The 24,953-nt window shown below is 36.4% G+C and overlaps 1 protein-coding gene across 2 annotated transcripts in view; it reads right to left on the bottom strand.

Annotated features, from left to right (window-relative positions):
- Positions 1 to 15,138, bottom strand: part of RGS18 (regulator of G protein signaling 18) — a 28,020-nt gene extending 12,882 nt beyond the window's left edge. Inside the window, exons 1-3 of one of the 2 annotated variants that reach the window (XM_006069066.4) lie at positions 14,843 to 15,138; positions 14,266 to 14,367; positions 13,193 to 13,254 (exon numbers count right to left, since the gene is read on the bottom strand). In XM_006069066.4, coding sequence (XP_006069128.1) covers positions 13,193 to 13,254; positions 14,266 to 14,367; positions 14,843 to 14,961 — 283 coding nt within the window. In that variant the 5' untranslated portion in view covers positions 14,962 to 15,138. The remainder of the gene's footprint in view (positions 1 to 13,192; positions 13,255 to 14,265; positions 14,368 to 14,842) is intronic. The other variant, XM_006069067.4, reaches the window with a different exon arrangement.
- Positions 15,139 to 24,953: the final 9,815 nt, after the last annotated feature.

Genomic DNA, 24,953 nt, shown 5'->3' with positions numbered 1-24,953 from the left:
TCTATTCATTGGTCTCTAGAACTATTCTTCATGATCCGTGGTTATTTGTAATATAAGTTCCATACAGAGTGAAGCAAGAAAAATGGATATGGTAGAATTATGGCGATAACTAAAAGGGTTTGCATTTATAACATGTTTAGAGGTTTTGAGGGCTGAGTGCTGTTTATATGCATGACTACATTTAGTATTTACAACAGATGTCTGGAATATATCCTACGTTCATTTACATAGCTGAGGAAACTGATATTCATATAAATACAATTGTCCCAGATCTCACTTTTCAAACAAATGTATTGTAGAAGTGTAACTTTCTCAAGAAAGCTACATTTTCTGTCAGAGGTAGAGCAACGGTCCTCCAAAGAAGTCCATGCCCTAATTCTCAGAACCTGTGAATATGTTACCTTACTGTGGAGAAAATGCTTTGCTAATTGATTAAGATTAAGGACCTTGAGAGGGGGTAATTATCATGAATTATCCAGGCAGACCCAACCTAATCATTCAATCCTTAAAAGTGGAAGAGAGGGGCAGAGAAATGGACCAGGGAGGTACAATATAAGGAGCACTGCTACTGCCCTTGAAGATGGAAGAAGATGTTCCCAAGCCAAAGAATGTGATGGCTCCCAGATGGTGAAGATGACCTTAATTTAGAGCAGGGTCATTAAGGAGACATTGGTCCAAGATTTCAAAGACCTGAGTTCTGTCAGGAACCCACGTGAGTAGGAAAGGGATTCTCAGCTAGACCTTCGGAAAATAACAAAAGTGTGCTGACACCTCGATTGTTTTCTAGTGAGGTTCATGCTACACTCCTGACCTACAAAACTACAAGATAATACATTTGTGTTGTTTTAAGTCCCTAAAGTTGCCATAATTTGTTATAGCAGCCACAGGAAAGGAATGCAGTCTTCAAATCATGTGTTATATATCACCATGTATTTCTCCTATATCTGGAACTTGTCCTCTTTGGCATGAAGCACTTTTTTAATGTTGAAAGCAACAGTTTGATTATGTTAGCAATCCAGAAACTTAACGTGAGAAATCAGTAGCCAGAAGTGACACAACCTACAGACATTCCCTCTTAGGTATGGGATCTCTCCAACCACTACCATAATGGAGGAGCCATGTGGGCCTCTTCTACTCCATGGCTCCTTCCATTGGTGTTTGCACTGGGATAAGGGGGGAGTCTGCCGTTTCTTTCCCTCAGTAAATTGATCCTGAACACCAGATGTTAGTGGCTAAACTTTACTGAAAAAACTAGGAAGACAGGCAAAGGTCAGTCTCCATAAGAATTTGTGAAGGCATCCCAGGACTGACATACAACCCAGAGCTTGTCCAGTGATTTAGATGCTAGTAAGATAATTCCTAGTCAAGCACAACTGTCTTAGGAGGCCTTAGTGCTTAAGCGCTTCCTGGATAAGTCAACAAATTCTAGTCGCTGAAAAGAAGGAAGAACAATCAATGTCGGTGATATTGAACTACTCTTTTTCTTACTTTTCTGGCACAGTTAGTGTTTGATTTTCAAGATTTATTTCTCTTGCTGAGTAGTGTGATTTGGTCAGAATGTAGCAGGGACATATAAGTGGATAATGATTCCTTAAAGCATTTTGATAGATTTTCCCCAGATACCTAAAAATATGTATATTTCAGAGTAAAGTTAATGATTTACCTCTGTTTTAATTATTTTTAAGCCAAAAATAGCTGTCAAAGTGAACACAGGGGGGGTCAAATGTGGGGGTTCTACCCTGGCTTGGTGACCCATTAGCATTTATAGGGGTCTGTGATTCTTTAGTGTGTTCTGATTTGATTTTCCTTTCCACAATTCCTTTCTCTCTCTGCAGCTCAGTACCTGAATGTCTGAAAAAGCAGTTTGAGTCATTATTATTGTGGATGATTACATTCCTTTAATTTTTGAAAACTACCATTACAGCAGCAACCTTTCAAGACTTCGGGTAAAGCTGGGGCCCCAGGCTGATGACTTTAGAAAACAGGCTGAATAAGCATCATTTGGCTGCTGGTTGGCAACAGCTTGAAAACTTCTTTCTGTTCTATTTACATGACTAGAAAGATAGTTTTGTTTCACAATCTCTGGTTTTACTTTCTGTCCCCTTTCCCCCTTCTTCTCTAATGATCCTAGGGAGACTAAGGCACAACAGGCCTTTCAACCCCTAAATAAAAACTGCAACAGAATGTTGGCAACGTTAGGTGTGTGAAAGCAAAACCGCAACATACACAACCATCTGTAGACCAATTGGCTTGACCCAAACTTTAGACAATTACTTAGTCATGCCCCAGCTTTTGGCCAGAACTTTAAAAAAAAATATTGAAAATTCCCCTTGATGAATTTTTAATGCAACCAAAAACCACTGCTTACCACCCATACTTCCTTCCTCTTTCAAATTTCTAAATGCTTGCCCTTTTGTCCTCCAATTAACATCCACTTTTTACTGGATTGAATACTAAATATATGTACTCTCTTAATTTATCTCTCATAATTATCTACATTCTTTGCATTTTTAATAGATTTCTGAAATTTCTTATTTGCTTGGTGACTGCTATAAAATAGATTTCCAAGGAGAATCCCTTGACTAGCTATCAGGAAAGACAGCAAAATGATTGTGAGAACATGTTCAGGTAACTCTAAGAAAGCAAAAGTGGTTACGTGGAAAAGTGCACTCAGATTTTGCAAAGCCTGTCACTGGGTAGTATTGCTGTGTTCCTGGTGCAGATACTGCTTCTTCCCCTTTTGTTCCTAACCATTCCTCTGTTACTATTTAAATGGAAATTAAAGCAAAGTTAGCAAATAAAATGCCTTACAACAGAATGGTCTGTCCCAGGTCAGATCTAGATTGGAGAGAGGCAACTAAGAATATGTTTTATTGGGTTTATGAATAAAGATAAGATAAAGATACCTCAGTGAAGGGAAAGGCTTTTTTTGCATTTTATTCTATCCATATGTCACATGTAAGCATGGACTAATCAGTTTTTAAATACTGGATTATTCTTAAAGCCAGTTGATAAATGACTGTGATAATTTTAGGAGGAAATGGCTATTACTTTTCTTATTAATAAATCTCAAGTATAATAAACTTTTTTATATTGAAACCAAAAGGGGATCATCCATATGCCAGACAACTGAAAGTGTTACTCATTAAAAATAACTTCCTTCATCTATCTCTTAATTATTTGTGAAACACCTAGTATGAACCTGAAAACTGTAATATAAACTGAAAAGGCAATGATATTAATTATAGCAGCTGCAAGTTTTGAGTCTTTTATAAGTTATTGGTGCATTGCTGTGTGCCTTTGATTAGGGAAGTTCCATTTAATTTTTTAAAATTTATTTATCTTTTTGCTGAAGGATAATTGCTTTACAGAATATTGTTGTTTTCTGTCAAACCTCAACATGAATCAGCCATTAGTTCAGTTCAGTTCAGTTGCCCAGTCATGTCCGACTCTTTGCTACCCCATGAATTGCAGCATGCCAGGTCTCCCGGTCCATCACCAATTCCCGGAGTTCACTCAGACTCATGTCCATCGAGATGGTGATGCCATCCAGCCATCTCATCCTCTGTCATCCCTTTCTTCTCCTGTCCCCAATCCCTCCCAGCATCAGAGTCTTTTCCAATGAGTCAACTCTTCCCATGAGGTGGCCAAAGTACTGGAGTTTCAGCTTTAGCATCATTCCTTCCAATGAACACCCAGGTCTGATCTCCTTTAGAATGGACTGGTTGAATCTCCTTGCAATCCAAGGGACTCTCAAGAGTCTTCTCCAACACCACAGTTCAAAAGCATCAATTCTTTGGCACTCAGTTTTCTTCACAGTCCAACTCTCACATCCACATATGACTACTGTAAAAACCATAGCCTCGACTAGACAGACCTTTGTTGGCAAAGTAATGTCTCTGTCTTTGAATATGCTTTCTAGGTTGGTCATAATAATTTCATGGCTGCAATCACCATCTGCAGTGATTTTGGAGCCCCCCCCAAAAAAAGTCTGACACTGTTTCCACTGTTTCCCCATCTATTTGCCACGAAGTGATGGGACCAGATGCCGTGATCTTAGTTTTCTGAATGTTGAGCTTTAAGCCAACTTTTTCACTCTCCACTTTCACTTTCATCAAGAGGCTTTTTAGTTCCTCTTCACACTCTGCCATAGGGGTGGTGTCATCTGCATATCTGAGGTTATTGATATTTCTCCCGGCAATCTTGTTTCCAGCTTGTGCTTCTTCCAGCCCAGCGTTTCTCATGATGTACTCTGCATAGAAGTTAAATAATCAGGGTACAATATACAGCCTTGACGTACTCCTTTTCCTATTTGGAACCAGTCTGTTGTTCCATGTCCAGTTCTAACTGTTGCTTCCTGACCTGCATATAGGTTTCTCAAGAGGCAGGTCAGGTGGTCTGGTATTCCTATTTCTTTCAGAATTTTCCACAGTTTATATTGATCCACACAGTCAAAGGCTTTGGCATAGTCAATAAAGCAGCAATAGATGTTTTTCTGGAACTCTCTTGCTTTTTTGATGATGCAGCGGATGTTGCCAATTTGATCTCTGGTTCCTCTGCCTTTTCTAAAATGATCTTGAACATCTGCAAGTTCACAGTTCATGTATTGCTGAAGCCTGGCTTGGAGAATTTTGAGCATTACTTTACTAGTGTGTGAGATAAGTGCAATTGTGTGGTAGTTTGAGCATTCTTTGGCATTGCCTTTCTTTGGGATTGGAATGAAAACTGACCTTTTCCAGTCCTGTGGCCACTGCTGAGTTTTCCAAATTTGCTGGCATATTGAGTGCAGCACTTTCACAGCATCATCTTCCAGGATTTGAAATAGCTCAACTGGAATTCCATCACCTCCACTAGCTTTGTTCATAGTGATGCTTTCTAAGGCCCACTTGACTTCACATTCCAGGATATCTGGCTCTAGGTGAGTGATCACACCATCGTGATTATCTAGGTGTACATATATCCCCTCCCTTTTGAACCTCCCTCCCACCTCTCTCCCCATCCCACCCCTCTAGGTTGATGCAGAGCCCCTGTTTGAGTTTTCTGAGCCATACAGCAAATTACCATTGGCTATCTATTTTACACATGGTAATGTAAGTTTTCACATTACTCTTTCCATACATTTCACCCTCTCCTTCCCTCTCTCCATGTCCATAAGTCTCTATGTCTGTTTCTCCATTGCTGCCCTGTAAATAAATTCTTCAGTACCATTTTTGTAGATTCTGTATATATGCACTAGAATAGGATATTTACCCTTCTCTTTCTGACTGACTTCATTTTGTATAATAGGTTGTGGGTTCATCTACCTTATTGGAACTGACTCAAAGGCATTCCTTTTTATGGCCGATTAATATTCCATTGTGTAAATGTAGAGCTTCTTTATCCATTGATCTGTCAATGGACATCTAGGTGGCTTCCATGTTCTAGCTATTGTAAATAGTTCTGCAATGAAAATGGGATACATGTGTCTTTTTCGATTTTGGTTTCCTCAGTGTACATGCCTAGGAGTGGGATTGCTGGGTCACATAGTGGTTTTATTCCTAGTTTTCTAAGGAATCTCAATACTGTCTTCCATAGTGGCTGTATCAATTTACATTTCCACCAACAGTGCAAGAGTGTTCATTTTCCCCACACCTGCAGGATTTATTGTTTGTAGACTTTTTGATGATGGCCATTCTGACCAGTGTGAGGTGATATCTCATTGTAGTTTTGATTTGCATTTCTCTAATAAAGAGTGATGTTGAGCATCTTTTCATGTGTTTGTTAGCCATCTGTATGTCTTCATTGGAGAAATGTCTCTTTAGGTCTTTTTCCCACTTTTTGATTAGATTGTTTGTTTTTCTGGTATTGAGTTGTATGCTTGCTTGTATATTTTAGAAATTAATCCTTTGTCAGTTGTTTCATTTGCTATTATTTTCTCCCATTCTGTGGGTTGTCTTTTCACCTTGCTTATAGTTTCCTTTACTATGCAAAAGGTTTAAGTTTAATCAGGTCCCATTTGTTTACTTTTGTTTTTATTTACATTATTCTAGGAGATGGGTCATAGAAGATCTTGCTTTGATTTATGCCATCGAGTGTTCTGCCTATATTTTCCTCTAAGAATTTTATAGTTTCTGCTCTTATATTTAGCTCTTTAATCCATTTTGTGTTAAGAGTAAGTCCTGTTCTACCCATTTATACAGATGAAGAAGCTGAAGTTCAGAGAGTTAGGTTGCTCTGAATCTTACAGGTAGAGAAAGATGGTACAAGGGTTTGAACCTAGGTTTATTTGGATTACAATTATAGAACATTTATCACTCAAGTGCATAAAACAACAAAGTCTTGACTGTTGAGGAATATGGAGATTAACAGACAAGACAGACATGTATAGACCAGTGACTAAGGAAGGAAAATGGCAGGGGTGACTAACTCTGGTGTTTGTGTGTGTGTGTGTGTGTGTGTGTGTGTGTGTGTGTGAGCGCGTGCGCGTGCGCGCACGCACGCACGCTCAGCCATGTCTGACTCTTTGCAACCCATGGACTGTAGACCACCAAGCTCCTCTGCCAAGGGATTTTCCCAGCAAGAATATTAGAGTGTGTTGCCATTTCCTTCTCCAGGGGATCTTCCCCACCCAGGGATCTAACCCATGTCTCCTGCATTAACAGGCAGATTCTTTAACACTGCACCACCTGGGGAACCAAATTGCTTAAGATTGTTTTTAGAAGCTTTCCGGAAATAACATAAGTGCTACTTAAATATCGTCCTTCAGGAATCCACAGAGCACGAATGAGTGTTAGCACTGCACAGCCGCTGTGCTTTGAAATATCATCCAGAGCCCTTTGTTACTATGCTTGGTCTTGAGCTTGACACAGACATTGGAAATGAAGTCACAGCATTAACATTAGGAAAAGCGCTGTGTGCTTACAAGTGCTTGTGGCGAGTTAATCAAGAGTGAATGGATTTTGTTGGCATAATACGAACATAATAGGGATGAATAAATACTAAATAGAGAAACAAATTAATGATGAATTAGAAGAAAGTTCATTTATTTAAAACTTTAAGTAAGTGACTTTTTAAATAATTATACACCATGTTGTGTAGGATTATCCCAGCATACTGGTTATTTCCTGTTTCTCTAGGCACTTAGAGCAGCTGTATGAAGTCAGGTTACAATGGAACCATTTCTCACACAGAAGCAATAACTTACTAAAGAGTTCTTCAGAAAGAAGCAGTGGTGATGCATCTGCCAAAAGTGCCTGATAGAACCTGGGATTAGAATTTACCCTGGAAGAAGCTGGCTCAGTGTGTCACACAAACAAAATGCTTGTAATTGCATGTTTCTAAATTGAAACTCTGGCATCTGTTGGCGTATTTTTCTGATGCCAAGAAACCAAATGAAACAAAAAGTCAAGAAACTGAAGCTGAAAACCCAAGTACAGTGTAATACGCTAAGTACTAGGTTACCTTGCTTCTCCTTTGATATTTGGCTTGTGACCTGCCACAGAATGTTGTGGTTACTTTTGCAATATTGATGTATTTGTGTGGTCCATTTATAATTTAGACTGGACTTTACCTTTTGTTTTTGGTGAGATCAAGTAACTGCTTGTTTGTTATAGGTCAGCTTGACTCAGAAATTTAACTTTGCAGAAGCCTGGAATCTCTTATCCTGCAGAACACCAGTAACTGAAAATTGGGAAGGGCAACTGGAAAAACCACAAGGTGAAAAGTATAAGAAGTGCTCATTTCCTTGCCCAAAGGAAAAGTGAGCATTTCCTTGTAGCCTTTACTCAAAGTCAGTGTTACATATTTTCCACAGTATAATCAGCTCATATTTTTAAATCAAGGGGGTGAAATGATTTACATAGTCTACTTTTATCTTATCTTGTTATGAATTATTCTCAAAACGAAGTTTAGTATAGTCACAATTTAGGGTGCAAAAAGTCCAAGCCAATACTTGTTAATAAAAAGGCTAAAAAAATTGGTATTATTTGTAGTGGCTGGAAAAAAGGAAATAAACAGACAGGTTTTTTCTTTTTAAATTGATGGATACTCCCTTCACAAGAAATAAACTTCTATTTCAAATATTAAGTATCAAGTATATGAGATGGTTAGAAAATCTTTCTATAATCAATCACTCTTCCATATTCTAGATGTATGTCTATAAAATCCTGCAAAACTTCTGATAAAGTTTATCAGCAGTTAAAGTTCAAACTCTAACCTGTTACCTTCTCCAAATCTTTTTCCCCCCTCTACTTCTGATAGATAAAAAGCACTGTTATGTTCCTATTAATACAGAACAAAACCTAGGGGTCTTTGGCTCATCCTTTTTAAGTTCATCTGTTTCTTCACCATTTCACTTTACAACATCTATACACATTCAGTCAGTCAAGTTCATCCATTTTCTTTCCAAAATAGCCCTTGCTGCTGCTGCTGCTAAGTCACTTCAGTCGTGTCCGACTCTGTGTGACCCCATAGATGGTAGCCCACCAGGTTTCCCCGTCCCTGGGATTCTCCAGGCAAGAACACTGGAGTGGGTTGCCATTTCCTTCTCCAATGCATGAAAGTGAAAAGTGAAGGGAAGTCGCTCAGTCGTGCCCGACTCTTCGCAACCCCATGGACTGTAGCCCACCAGGCTCCTCCGTCCATGGGATTTGCCAGGCAAGAGTACTGGAGTGGGATGCCATTGCCTTCTCAACCTTGAGGTTAACTTTGACATTTGTAACAGCCTTGTATGTAGTCCTTAAAATATGCATAGAATTCTACCTTTCTGTCCATCAGAGTAAGCCTTCTAATTAGCAAACTCTTCTGAAATTTGTTCACAACTTGATTTTCTAATGTGTCTGTTCACTGCTCTGCCCCAGTGAAAGAGACCTGCTTGCTCTCCTAGGTTACATTCAAGTTGCTTATTTCTCTGGCCTTTTTCCTGCCTTTTTCTCTACTTAAAAATAACCTTTTCCCTCTGCCTGTTGAAATCTTGCACACATCTACATAATTTCCATTTAATGATTTTCTAAAGCCTACATGAAACATTGCAAGTTCTATAGGCATTTTTAAAAACAATTGTTTTAAAAAATTGTTTTTAAAACACATTGTTTTTAAAAATTGTCATTTTGCCAATTGTTTTGCACATGATGTTATTCAGCAGCAATGTTTTACTTTCAAAACTGTCTTAAGCAGAACCATATACACATATGCATACAAATACACTTACATGTGTGAGTGTAATATATATATGTATATAATTTTATTGGAATTTATTGATTTGCTAAGTTCATTTTGGTAACATTTATTTTCATAAAGTCAGTAAGTAAGAAGACTGATGACTAAATTTGAAACTGATGATTATGAACAACAGATAGTCTGATCCCGGTTTTTGATTGATTGTTTTTCTTAAACTATATCATTGATATATATGAATAGCCTTAAATTACAGATTTTTATGATTTATTTTGCCATTTCAGACAAATCTGTCAATCAACAGGGAAGGCAGGGAAAAATTATACTAATATCTGCATAGAAACTCATGAGGAACAGAAGTAAAATTATTTATGGACTGTGTTGTGTTAAATTTACTATATAACATGTTTGAGTCCATTTTTTTTTCAGATGATCATTTGCTTTTAGGGTAACATTTACAGAAAAGTTAGGAAGCTCAGACAGAGCTACCTCACACCACACCTGCAGTTCCCTCCTATTATTAACATCTTATATTGGTAAGGTACATTTGTTACAATTAATAAACAAATACTGATTCACTATTATTAACTAAAGTCCCTACTTTGATTATATTTCCTTGGATTTTATGTTTTGTGCTTTTTATCAATTTTAAGAGAGTTATAGTTACATTTTAGGAATGAAATTTGAATATAATAGTGGAATTATCAAAATACTCCATGGATTCTTTAGTTTCTGTGGAGCATAGCAAAAACAATGTTCTTTCTGTTTAGTCTTGTCTATTATCTGTCATCCTCAGCCACCCTTTTCCAAATTATGTTTCTCAATAAAGAATTATGTTCTCTCTAGTTCACTAAATAAAATGCACTGTTTAATGCCCCGTGCCTGTGTTGGCTTTCTGCTTGGATGATCTCTTTCTCTCTTTGTCCAGCTAGTGAATTTTTTATTAACCCCCTAAAATCTAACATAAGAACCATCTACTCTATGGCTCCATTCCTTAAAATGCCAATAATTATTCTATTTTGGTTTTAGGATCAGGCATTTTTGTCAAATATTCAAATTTCTCATGTATTTTGTTTTGACTTATCACGTCACTCCCTATTTGACTAATTTAATACATTTCCATTTCCTTTGTATAGATATGACATACAGAATTTGAGAAAATTACACATTTAACTAAAGGGAAATCCTATAAAATCTGATGAAGTTCTGATGTGTGTGTATGTGTGCGCATGAGTATAGGAACTTTCCTTTTTTGTCTTTCTGGCCTACAGTTAAGTCAATAGAAATGAGCTGAATTTAACCATTGCAACCATGAGACTTTTTATGTGACTATTTTAAGTTTTACAGTTTAATATTACAATAAGATTTGCAATTTAGAAAAACTGGATTTGGGGGATTGATAAAAAGAATACCATTAACATAATTTTTTGCAAGTCCAATATAATTTAATTATCACTTTGATCATGAGCAATAATAGTTCTTCCCACTGAAATTTAACCCTGTAAGTGATGCTAATACAGCTTGGAGTAGGTTGCAAAACACAAAAAGATTATTACAGAAAAAGATGATAATTATTTTTTATAATAACAGAAACCATTTACATTTGAATAGTGTCAAACAGCTATTGGCTTCTTACATATCATTTAATCCTGAGAGAAATTTATTCATATTGGCACTAAAGACATTGCTATCTCCATTTAGAGTTGAGGAAGCTGAATGTAAAAGTGATTAGGAAGCTTAACTAAGGTTATACAACCATTGTGTTACAGGAGAGAAGTGAAGTGAAGTGAAAGTCAGTCATGTCTGACTGTTTGTGATCCCATGGACTATTTACTCCATGGAATTCTCCAGGCCAGAATACTGGAGTGGGTAGTCTTTCCATTCTCCAGGGGATCTTCCCAACCCAAGGATCAAACCCAGGTCTCCCACATTGCAGGAAGATTCTTTACCAGCTGAGTTACAAGGGAAGCCCTACAGAAGAGAACCAGAACTCAGATCTCTAAAGGAGCCAGGGACTAACATTTTTCCTAGCAACAGATCTCATTCTATAACTCAAGCACTTAATATTTACCAGGTGATGTGCTGGGTTTGGAGATCCACATATGAAAAGTCATGTTTCCTTACAATAAACATTCAAATTAGAAAAAAAAAAAAAGTGAATTCCATTTCTTTTTTTTTCCTTCCCTGACTAATGAAGAGGCATAAGGGCTGAGTTGTGCCCAAGTGTTGGAAATAATAGGAGATTAGAAAAAGAAGTAAGTTTTGGGAGGCATGAATTACAAGGAAAGTTTCACACAGGCTGTAATTAGATAAATACCTGAACTCAGTCGCTGTGGAGATGAGAATGGGAGACAAGTTCGACATACATTTGGCAAGAATTTTAACAAAAGTCAAGACATGACTTGATATTGGGAATGAAGAAAAATGGGTAGTTGAAGAAAAGTGAAAGTGAAAGTGAAGTCGCTCAGTACTGTCCAACTCTTTGCGACCCCGTGGACTGTAGCCCACCAGGCTCCTCCTTCCATGGGATTCTCCAGGCAAGAATACTGGAGTGGGTTGCCATTTCCTTCTCCAGAGGATCTTCCCTACCCAGGGATTGAACCCAGGTCTCCTGCAATGCAGGCAGACGCTTTAAGCTGTTCACATTATTTTTCTCCAAATAGGGAGTGATAGAGCATTACAGTGAAATGAGGGTGGAGTAACACATTAACTTTTTTCAGCATAAGAGTCCCTTCTTACCACGGCTCTCCATCTTCACTGATGACATTCTTGCCTAAACTTAAGCCTTGGTTTCTCTACCTATATTTTTCTTTCTCTGACTCAATATAATAATCCAGAGGCAGAATCTATTTTCACTGGAAGTGGGAGAGTCTTCAGGGATTGTCTGCAGAAATAGGATTCTCTGTCAGTAAACTCAGGAGAACACGAACTAGTTGCCAAAACCTTATAGAGGGTGAACAGTTAGGGATGCGAATACTGCAGGACATGAAGACAGCCTAGACAACGTTGGTTTCAGCGAACAGTGCACAGTACTTGGGGCTGAATTACAAGTACTGAGCTCGCAGCTGACCCAGCAATAGGAGCGCCTGCTTCCAGTAGACACCGCGGATGCGGAAACGACTGACAAGTGCTGTAAACAGTAGTCAGCCGGGGCTCATTCAAAGAATGAGGTAAGGAATAGGACTTGGATGTACAAATAAAAGTTGTGGACTAGACGAAACCTGTGGCTATTTGGCAGTGATAAAGCGTTGCTTTTTAAGCAGACTCTGCGTGATTTAGTGTGGGGAAACAATGAACCCTGTGTTTTTTTAACCTCATGGCCTACTTAGCTCAACCTGTCAATTTTCCTACCTGAAAGAAATCTGAATAAAGATAAGAAAAAAATTGCTTACTTACCTGCTGCCTTAGGAAAGTTGACTCTTAAAAAGTAGCAATTCTGGCAGCCTGTTCTTAACCCTTACTTGAACAAACTCAGGATTTGTCCTTACTTTCCATCTCATCTACAATGCTCCACCTTAAATGGCCACCTAAACCTCAGCTCCTCTGCAAAATTCTGATGACTGACTGATTCAACCAGTGAATATTTATGAAATTAAACAACATCTCTTCTCATGAAGGTTTCTAAAATGTCCATCAAGAGTATTTTTTGATCACTTAACAATAAAAATAACATAGATAATATGGGATTTAATAAAACCAAGTTTCTCATGCACAAATTATAAACACTGAAAATTTTTATTCATCCAGTGGATGAAACTGGATGAAACTATCCATCCAGCACCAAGAAATATTTCATCCACAAAAAGTGGTTTTTAATAGCATAAATATATTTGAAAAATACGCTTTATTTATAAACAAAAAATACTGTTTATTTGTTAACCAGTCTATTATTTAGTTATTTTTGTGGATCAGAAACTCAGATTGCTGTACAATTTCAATCAGGCTAAATTTTTGTGACAGCCTGTTTTTGTACAGTTACATACAAATTTCATATACTTTTCCATTAAAGAATAAAGTATTTGGGAAAAATAGCACTAACCTTTATGGGAAAGCAGTTTGTCAAATGATTCACCCCATTTTATTGCTTCTTCTGGGGAGACTCTGTTTGAGAAACAAAATGTTTTATACTGGAACATGCAGGAAGTCTATTTATGTATCTGCTGCAACATATGTTATCATATTGCTCTTTTCGGTCACATTTCACAGGATTTCTCCTTTGATTATTATATGAAAGATCGAAAGTATTAGTCAAACTTCTTTTGGATTTTGCCTATCAGATGATGTGTTAAAATAACACTATCCTCTCTTGAGTTATTTTATTTTCTAAAAGAAAAACTAATCATGTCTTCAGTTAAAAACAAAGAGAAGGAAACCAGGTCAGTTATCTTTCTTAATTCATCATATAGAAGAACCTAAACTGACAGTATCTTTTAGTCAAACTTTTTTTTTAACTGCAATTTCCTTGAAACTTTCACCACAATATGCAGCAATTTTTAAAAAAAATAGATACAGGAAGTTTGACTAATGAAGCTTTAAAGATGTAAGAAATATGAAATGTTTTTAATGCAATAAATGTTTTAGAAATGATAATTGAGAGAATTGAATATATTTGTCTTATATCTTTTATTGGTCATATTTTCTGTTTGGAAGAATTTGTATTATCCTAGTATATAAGCTTATTCCATTTTCTTTTTAAACTAAAGAAATGGCTAAAAATGACAAGACATCCCTTTTTGTGTTTTACGTTATATTATACCCAGGGTGTTTTTTCCGAACTACTGAATAAAGAGATGAATAGTACTTTTCAATGACATTGTGCACACTCTTAATGAGTATTTCATCAGTTTATAAGGAGTAAAATATATCATTTAAAATTGACAGGCATATAATTTTAAAAGAGCATCTTTAAATTTTTACGAGATTATTTAATTCAAGCTATTAAAATAGTTTAATTTTATGGAATATTTCTAGTTTTTTTTGAAATGAGATCTCTAACCTTCCTTATATTACTGTATAATTTCCAATAAAATAGGAATCCCTAATTTCCTCTTTCTTAAATCTTTAATGATAGAATCAGCAAAATGTCCCCACAAATAATTACAAGTTATTCACCTTGTTTCTTTGGCCAATTGCCCAGATCTAGTGGAGGTAGTATCATCATAAAACACAGGTTTCTGTACCAGAAGACTTAGCCTATTTCTTTTTTCCTTAGCTCTGTAATGAAAAGGCATTAGCTTCAGGACAATTTGGATGACAATTAAAATCTCTCTTTCTGACTGTCACACAGATTTGTGACTGGTAATCACATGAACACCCTTTCTCACCCACCTCCACTCCTGACACACTCACAGTGGTCTTATTGAGAGTCTTATTTAAATACTATGTTTGTGGAGGAATTAAGATAGCGTATGTGAAATATATTTCTCCCCCCATGACTGTAAAATATTTGAGATTATATTTCAATAAGTATTATTACTGGTTCTTCTGTATGGTTAAAATTGTTGGACTTAAAAAAAAGAACACTTTACATTTAACAATTGTTTACTTCTAATAAATACTTTTTTTTCAGCTGTAACAGTACAATCAATATATTTTCAACCAGATATTTTAAAAACAAGTGCTAAGAAATATTCAACGTCAATCATGTTTTTAAAAGTAAAATGCTGATTTTTAAAATTATGATTTTTACCTGATTTTGGCTTCTTTGCTTGTTTCTTCTTTTCCTGAACCGTGTATTAACTTGAAAATAGTTTTTTCTTTTGGTTCGCACATACTTAATTGAGAAAAGAAAACCAATGATGTTTCCATCTTCTCTCTCTAAAATGAAGAGATGTCTAATTTATTACATCTTTCACTTGTTAATGCTACTCCCTCGTTATACATGGTGTAGTAAAAAGTTATCTCGATTCTGTCAGCAACCTTTTAAAAAAAAATCAAGAGCTTATGTTTCTGCCTCTGCAAAAATATAGAACTGAGGAACTAAAGTGCAATTCAGTCCAGAGTTGTTTAGGGAAATGATACTACAAATTTGCAAAAGGCCTCTTGGTCTCCAAGATAAAGACTAGTATTACCACAGTGCCACTTCTCTTTCTAGTTTGTGCAACCAGATGATGCTTTAATAGACTCAAATGACACCGTCATTTCCCACAGGAACTTTTTGAAAAGGACTTTAACGTGTGTAGTATGCGTTAAAATGTATCAGGGCAAAGTCCTACACTAATCATTAGGAGATATTTCCCTTGTTCTTAAAAAAGTATTTTTCCTAATTTAATTACATTGAATTAGGTAAATTACATTTAATGACATGTCATGTAATATTAATCACATTTACTTAATGTATCAAAATAAGAATATAAACCATAGAGTTTCATAGTAGAAGAGGGCAGTTAAGAAGCATTTAATTCAATGATTTTTAAACACAGGTCCATGGAATGATTTTAGACATTCATAAAATGTTTACCAGTCCATGATGAAAATGGGAAAAAAAGATAATATGCAATTTTTTCTTGAACCACATATATTTTTGATGTGAAGCACTTATTTTGAATGTCTTTAATGAAATGTTTTTAATTTCTTTATGTCTTTAATGAAATATTTTAACTAGAGATGGCAGTGTGTATGATTGTTTATGTTCTTACTAAAAAAGAAATGGCAACTGTATGTTTGCTCAGCCTCCATTTTCTTTTGTTTCATGAATCCCAAATACTTCAGAAATGCTAATGTCGACCATAACTCACACTAAAAAACAAACAAACAAAAAACCAAAAACCCAGGATGCAATATAGTAAGTGATTTATTCTTATGAAGTCCCAGAAGTTAGTAGAAGAGGAGATCTGGAATTATCAGAGCCTTTGATCTCCAGTAGCTTGTGCTTTAGTGTTGCCAAATCTTTGATATCCAGTTGTGAATGCTTTAATTACTCTAAAATTCTATATATTAAAAAAAGTTAGCAAATCTAAAAGAAAATTTCTTTCCAATCTTTTGAGTGACTGATTTTAAGAAAATAGTTATTATTAGGGATTATTCTTAGGGATTCACAGGGATCCCTCTTAGGGATACCAACTAGGAACTAAAACCATCTACAGAATTGAAATTAAAGAGTTTTCATATATATTCATATATACACTCCTGATTCTATAACTTTTACTTTGAGCATATTTTAAGTTCACGTTGACTGCAAATTGAATGTTAAAAATATTATACATGAGGGAATTTTATATGGCAAGTCTAGCTGGAAACAGATGTTGATAATGCAGGTACACTGTCATCATGAAGTCTTCTGTTCCCTAGGTGAATGAGGTCAAGGGCAGATGAGCAAGGATATCTTCTAGTCCCTAAGACTGTATTTGAATTATTATAATCCAGAGGAGTGAGAGACAGGAATTTAACTATTTTCATAAGATTTGCTGAAGTTGTGTGCCAGATGTGCTCTTCATGGGCTGATAGAACTATGGAGACAGAGATTGTAAAAAACAGACACCATTACATCAAAGGCCTGTCCAAAGATCCGAAGAGAATTGGGAGATGTATGGACTTCCTCTGGGTGTATACAGACAGGTGGAAGCAGAAGAAAAGAAGGGTAGAGGCTACATGATGACCTGAGCTGATAATCATTCTTTGGGGTGCAGTTATCCTTTAGCTTGAAGAGTATTTCCCAAAGGTAGATTCCTAGGTTGACTGTTGATTTTCTTTTTAATTTTGTTAAATTTCAGCACTTTTAAGATGTTACATTTTTGTCCCCTGGTATCCATTATCCCTGATGGGAAGTCAATGGTAATTTGTATCACATTTGTTACTCTCTTTTTTCTCTTTTACTCTCTTTTCTCTTTTTTCTCTCTGACTACTTTCCAGATTTTTTGTTTGTTTTAATCTCTGAGTTTAAAAAATTTGATTAAGATGTGAAAGGTGTTCATTCATTCTATTTGGGATGTATTTAGCTTCTCGGATGTATGGGTTTATACTTTTCATCAAAACGAAACTTTTAGGCATCGAGTCTCCTTTTTCTCTCTCTCTTCCACTTTCAGAAACCCCAATTGCAGCTGTGCTTGACCCCTTGACATGGTCCACCTGGTCACTTAGGAACTCTTCAGTTTTTTCAGCCTCATTTCTTTCCGTTCCTCAGATATTTTTTCATTTCTAGGTCTTGATAGAAGTTTTCACCAATCTTTTCTTCCTCAGTGTTCTAATCTGTTGTTAGATTTATTCAGTAGTGTTTAAAATCACAGTGCAAGAAATTTGATATTTTTACAGTTTGCATTTTTCTCTTCATTATGTTATTTTTCTTCAAAGTACTTGAACATATTTAAAATATACCTTTATTGAAGTCGTTTTCTGAAAATTTGTCTCTGTGGTTCTGGGTCTGATTTTATACTGATTTTTCTCCTAAAAGCATATTTCCCCACTCTTTCAGATGTTGAATAATTATTTATTGATGCTGAACATTTTGAATTTTATAATAAGTATCAGGACTTTGTTAGTCTTTATTTAATGATTTTAGAGTTGGTGTTGGTCTGGCAGTTACCTCAGTATCAAGTTTGTCCTTAAAGACTTTTATTTAAACTTTGTTATGGTGAGCCTAGAATAGCCTTAATTACTAAGATACAAGGATTCTTAAATTTCAAATGAATTCTCAGGGTGTTCATTAAAGCTTTTCTATTCTGGATGTTAAGTACTCAAATGTCCCTTAGCCCTGTGTGAGCTCTGAAAATTAACTTATATCTTATGATTGGTATCCTTTGTCAATACCCATAGTGTTTTACCCTGCATATAAGCTGCTTGGTGTTCAGCCATGCTCAAAGGTACAAAGCTACAAACTTCTTGAGATCTTTCTAGTACTTTGCCTTGCAAATTTCACCTCTCTTTCATTCACTGAATGTAGATCACTATTTCCTCAACTTGGAATAGTACTTTTTGCTCTATTTAAAGAATGCCCCTGTAAACTTGGTCTCTAAATGAGAGTTACATTTCTTCCCTGAACTGAAGTCTTTAAAGAAGGCAGTTGAAGTTGTATGGTCCACTTCATCTGTTTTGTGTTAAAAATCACATATCTATGTTGCCTATTGTCAGTGTCTGAAAACAGTTGTATTATATATTTTTCCAGTTTTCAAGTTGTTTATGGTAAGACATATGTTATATCAGTTAGTCTATCATGATTAAGGCCATCTTTGTGATAAATGTATGTCTGCTTCTTGTTGTTTAGTTGCTAAGTTGTGTCTGACTCTTTGGGACCCCATGGACTGTAGCCCCCCAGGCTCCTCTGTCCATGAGATTTCCCAGGCGAGAATACTGGAGTGGGTTGGCATTTCCTTCTCCAGGGGATCTTCCCCACCCATGTCTTCTGCATTGGCAGGCAGATTCTTTACCACTGCGTCACCAGAGAAGCCCATATATCTTGTTACATTACTGAATTCCATTATTGGTATTATTGCTCATAGAATTACTTACAGTTTTTCAGTTAGTTTTCTTGAGTCTCTCAATAAACAGATTCTTTATAAATATTAGTTTCAACGACCCTTTACTAACTGTTATACTCTCATTTATTTTCCAGCCTAATATTATTGTTTTATAACTTCAATATAGAAAGTTGATAGAACCTTTGTATTCTTTTCCTTGGCATAAGGAAAAATTAAGACCCACTAAAATGAGGCTTAGACTTATCTTTTGTGAATATGTGCATTTATATGATTATGTTCCTTGTTCTCATCTTTCCTTAGTATAACTTCGCAAGGAACTTCATACATTTCTTTGCTTATTTTCACATGAAATTAGTTTTCTTGTATTGTTAGAAACTAAAGCTAAGAAAGCTTAGCTTTTGCTTATCTAATTTCAATAATTATCATGATGGTAATATTGGTATTATCATTCTGAGACTGCTTTTATTTATTTATTTTTTATTTTATTTTATTTTTAAACTTTACAATATTGTATTAGTTATGCCAAATATCGAAATGAATCCGCCACAGGCATACCTGTGTTCCCCATCCTGAACCCTCCTCCATCCTCCCTCCCCACACCCTCCCTCTGGGTCGTCCCAGTGCACCAGCCCCAAGCATCCAGTATCATGCAACGAACCTGGACGGGCGACTCGTTTCATACATGATATTATACATGTTTCAATGCCATTCTCCCAAATCTCCCCACCCTCTCCCTCTCCCACAGAGTCCATAAGACTGATCTATACATCAGTGTCTCTTTTGCTGTCTCGTACACAGGGTTATTGTTACCATCTTTCTAAATTCCATATATATGCGTTAGTATACCGTATTGGTGTTTTTCTTTCTGGCTTACTTCACTCTGTATAATAGGCTCCAGTTTCATCCACCTCATTAGAACTGATTCAAATGTATTCTTTTTAATGGCTGAGTAATACTCCATTGTGTATATGTACCACTGCTTTCTTATCCATTCATCTGCTGATGGACATCTAGGTTGCTTCCATGTCCTGGCTATTATAAACAGTGCTGCGATGAACATTGGGGTACACATGTCTCTTTCCCTTCTGGTTTCCTCAGTGTGTATGCCCAGCAGTGGGATTGCTGGATCATTTCACGCCAGTCAGAATGGCTGTGATCCAAAAGTCTACAAGCAATAAATGCTGGAGATGGTGTGGAGAAAAGGGAACCCTCTTACACTGTTGGTGGGAATGCAAACTAGTACAGCCACTATGGAGAACAGGGTGGAGATTCCTTAAAAAACTGGAAATAGAACTGAGACTGCTTTTAAAAATGAATAATTAGTTGATGTTTTTATTTACCATTCTTTGTGTCCTTGAGAAGAAGAATTTTTAGTGCAGAATAGGGGACACACAGATGCAATAAGGAAGAGTTTAATTAAAATCTCATTAGTCTTGAAGTCAGATTTTAGCAGCATAAGTTTAGGAAGTTGTTACTCAGTTGGTTATTCTTTTACATCGCATGGAGTTGGGATATGTATTTTTCCTACCTATAAATATTTCCTACCTCTTTACACTGCAAAGTCCTAGATACAATGACTAATGCTTTAGAAAAGAGACTCAGATTGTGGTCTTGAAATGTCACTTCTCACTAAAAGCAATCTAAGTTTAGTGGAGACATTGCTGAGGTCTGAGACAGGAAATGTACAAGCTGAGCCTGGCAAATCTTGTTATTATCAGTTAGAAAGTTAGCTGTCAAAGGCTAGTGGAGTCAGTCAAAATTATTCAAGGGCCAACTTTGCTAGTCTTCTACTAATCAAAATGATACCATTTCAATTTCAATAACATTAATAACTGGAATGGATGAAATAGATCAAACTTATTTATATCTATGGGTGCATAGTGATATTTTAAGATAATTGTGTACTTTCAGAGGATTATAGAAATTAACCCATTAAATTGAAAACTGGTTAATAAAGGGAGAAATTAAGCGTTTATCCTACATTTCTTATTAACTCTACCAGGGTAATCAGACAGTCAGTGAGAGGAAGTATTTCTTTATTAAAAAATTCTAACAAACAAGTAAAAGTGAAATAATACTACTAAAATCTCAGTTTTTTAAAAACATCAACAAGCGATTAGATAAGGTGTTAAATTACAATGGTTGCTAGGATCTCAGACAGAGACAAGCAGACATCATGTGCTTCCAATGGCTGTGACATATTCTACTTGCAGTAGAGATCAAATCTGAGTTTGACCCAGTCTCTGGACTCAGCTGCCCACCTGCAGGCATGACAGCTAAACTCTAAGGAGAAGAAAGAGCGTGAAATAAGGGGGTGGAGGTGGGGGGTAGGACTGTCTCTTTCATTCAACCGTACACCAAATGAAAAATAGACAGTCGAATATGTCTTCTCAAATAAAGGACTAATCGCCCAATTAGTTCTACCTGAAAGTCTGTTTGATGTTATCAAGGAGACACCCATGTTTTACTACCAATCAGGTACTCAAAATCAAACACTATTGGTACTTTACTAGCCATTTTGAGTGTAAACTGTTTCACAGCATGAGGTAAGGGAGCTCTGAAAGAACTTACATTCCCCAAAACTAATCAAGTCTACCTTTCCATAATTCTCCCTGAACTACTCTCAATCAGAGCAGCTGGGTTATTTTTCAACCCAGCAACACAGTGTGACTGCTGGCTCTCACTAGTTCTTCCAAAATTCTTTTTATCCTCATTTGAAAATCAAAATATTATTACTGCTACTTATAATCATAAAACAAAATTAAGCTGAAAACAAATTCCTTGACTGCCTCTAGTGCAAAAGGGAAAAATTACAAACATTCTTAACATATCCACAGTGAAAATATTACATGGGGTTTATTGGGGAAACACAGAAAAGCAGCAAAGCATACAGGATTTTCAACATTTGTGTTATTCCACATAAGAAGATGCCTGCCATGGGATTCTGCCTGCAGTGCAGGAGCCACAGGAGACACGGGTTTGATTCCTCAGTCTAGAAGATCCCCTGGAGAAGGAAATGGCAACCCACTCCAGTATTTTTGCCTAGGAAATCCCAAAGACAGAGGAGCCTGGTGGGTTATAGTCCATGGGGTCACAAAGAGTTGGACACAACTGAAGTGCCTAAGCGTGCACACACACACACTAGATATTTCACAGAAGGGCTCTAAGAGTGAAGTCTCTCTGCACTCACTCAAAATATGTATAGGAAAGGAGGACAGATGGCATCTGTGGGTCAACGGGAGAATCTTAGTTGTGGAAATGCCAGAGTTCACTTCTCTTCCACTGAGCTAACTCACAACTGCTATGCTAAATTATTTCTGAGCTAGAAGAAGAAGAGGAAATGACCCCGGAGTCCATCCAGGATTGTCTCTACTTAATCCCTTTTAACCTGAAGAATTCCCATAATAGAGCTTTACTTATTTGTTGTTGTTTAGTCACTAAGTTGAGTCCAACTCTTTGCAACCCCATGGACTATAGCCCACCAGGCTCCTCTGTCCATGGAATTTTCCAGGAAAGAATACTGGAATGGGTTGCCATTTCCTGCTCTAGGGGATCTTCCCCACCCAGGCATCAAACCCTGTTTCTTGCATCTCCTGCATTAGCAGGTAGGTTCTTTGCCACCCACTTCCATACAAAATAAAAGGCTCCACTCAGCTTTATATGAGCCCTGTCCACCTTTTCAGTCTTTTCTTCTCACCTTCAACCTTCTGTCCTTTTAACCCCCAACCGTACAGTATTCTAGCCATTCTTACAATGGATCCTGATGTTTTCCAAAACCTAGTCTTTCTGCTGTCAGTAAAAATATTCAAAGACTTTGAAAAGGGGAAAAGAATTACTGAGTAACTTGTCCAGTTACCCCTTTGGAGTTATCTTCCCTTCTCATTATCTTTGAGGTATTTGACAGTTCCATTAATTGTTGAACACTGATAGTAACACCCATGCTTCTGTTTCACATAAATGCAGGTTAGCCCAGTTGAGTTGCATTTCATTACTGCCCTATGGATATTGATTAATTTTGTATCTATGTATAAATCATTTTAGCATTCCTGATAACCAACCAATATGTGCGTGTCTTGAATTCTTTTTTGAGCCATGAGTAACATCTTCCTTATTTCTTCACTAATTAGTGAGTTAAATGAAATGTTGCTGCTGCTGCTACTGCTGCTAAGTCGTGTCTGACTCTGTGCAACCCCATAGACGGCAGCCCACCAGGCTCCCCATCCCTGGGATTCTGCAGGCAAGAACACTGGAGTGGGTTGCCATTTCCTTCTCCAATGGATATTGATTAATTTTATATCTATGTGTAAATCATTTTAGCATTCCTGATAACCAACCAATATGTGTGTGTCTTGAATTCTTTTTTGAGCCACCAGTAGCATCTTCCTTATTTCTTCACTAATTAGTGAGTTAAATGAAATGTTAGATACATACTAATATTTACTTTACATTTGTATGAGTCATGATTTTACCTGTTAAAAAATATCTTTTAAAAAAATAATTGGTGCCTTCTTTCTAAATGGTTCCATCCTCTATTCCTTTTGAAAACTGTGGTTAACCTTTAAATATTAAGCTGAAATGTTGGATTTGCTGTCCTTCAAAACCACTTACAACTTAACTGGGGAAAATTGAACACCCCATCCATTGGACTTCTCTGTACCTAATACATAATTTCATGATAAGAATTGCAAGATTCCATTGCTCATTTTTTCACCTGTTTTTTCTTTCTACTTGATTCTAGCCTTGATTATAGGAAAACTTTCTTATTCATTGTTGTAAATGTAGCACACAGCTTTCTGCCAGGAACACACTGAGATTTTATTACATACTGTAATAAAAAAGGGAGAAAATGGCACAAAACAAATGTATATTGTAAAGGATTATTAAAATGTTAACACTCTTGGAACCACTACTGAGGTGAAAAAATCATATTTTGCCAGCTACCTGGAAGCTGCATCCACGTGACTGACCATCATTACAAGTTCTCCGTCTCCCCATGAGTGACTATGACCCTGAATTTCATATTGATCACTTCATTTTTTTAGTTTTATAACCCAGCATACTTTGATATTTATCTTTTCCATTTTTAAGCTTAATATGAGTTTTAAGTCTCTTTTATTACATCCCTCATCAATCCTCTTCTTCCCTTAAAATTTAACTATTGAAAAACTGGGATGCAGTTTCTCCCATCATCTAGACTTTGATGACTGCACATTCATGGTGTAATGCAAACAACAAGTTCCTCTGCTTATGAATGATACTTGCAAGTATGATGAATACTTCAGGAATTAAAGGTATAACTATCAATATCTATGGTCAAAGCTACACACATTATAATTGGATGATAAATTACCTCCTACTATATCCAAAGACTTGCCAAAATGAGAATTTAGAGTTTTATATGCTGACTGAAGTTATTTTTATTTCCCTTTCATATTGCAATGTATTTTAATTTTTATGTCATTGTCAAATATAAAGCTTAATTCAATAAATTCAAAAGGATTAAAGAACTTGCCTTTATAAATTAATATAATCAAAGCTGTGGATGAATGCAACCCATAATTAAGAGAATCAAGAATGAGAAAAATGACAGTGAACATGACTTGTTCACTGTCAGCATATTACTGGCAGAGTTGAAACTGGGATCTGGTTTTTATAACTCTCAGACCTTCCTCAGGCTCATCTGTAAGTGGGTAAAAGCTTTGGGCTGGGAAAATGCTCTGCTCACATTCTATGTATAGCATCCCTCTCTTTGGTTGTGACTTGACTACGGCAAGGTTCCTTTTCCTCTCCCACAAAGGCTTTAACCTTAAAGTGAATAAAAGCTACCATTAGTCTGCCTCTCTTCCAGGCTCTAGTCCCAGGACAATTTTCTGCTTTATTATCGTGCTGTTCAATGATGTCCTTCCCCACTTCCTGTCCTGTAAAGTCTTTTCTAATGCTTAATTGCTAGTTTTTCTAAGACTCAAATAATATATTGAAGTTTTAAAATTTGGTCAGAAGTTTACTTTTTTAGTAAGCTGTTTAATTTGAAAGGATTATAGATTCATAGAAATGTTGCAAAAATAATAAGGGAGTTGCCATATATTCTTCCCTTATTTTCTGCCACTATTAACATCTTACATAATCCTGGTGCATTTGTCAAAGCTAATAACACAAGTGTTAATTTTGGTGATTTCCCAGAAGTTGAGTGGAGGCTAGTGTGAGGGCAAAAAGTTCCTGGGAACTGCAAACTTAGGGGGACACCACATTTTATAGGCTTTCCTTCCAGTAACCCCACTACGTTTTTATGGTAAAGTTCAAGAAAATTCCCCTCTTGTCTTTGGCAGGGGAAGAAAACAGTAACCATTATCCATCATGATCAATGCCTTCTCCATATCAAAGACCTAC

Source organism: Bubalus bubalis, chromosome 5 (genome assembly GCF_019923935.1).
Source record: "Bubalus bubalis isolate 160015118507 breed Murrah chromosome 5, NDDB_SH_1, whole genome shotgun sequence".
Lineage (NCBI taxonomy): Eukaryota > Metazoa > Chordata > Mammalia > Artiodactyla > Bovidae > Bubalus > Bubalus bubalis.
Note: the sequence above shows the minus strand (reverse complement) of the source record. Positions and strands in the feature narration are given on the sequence as shown.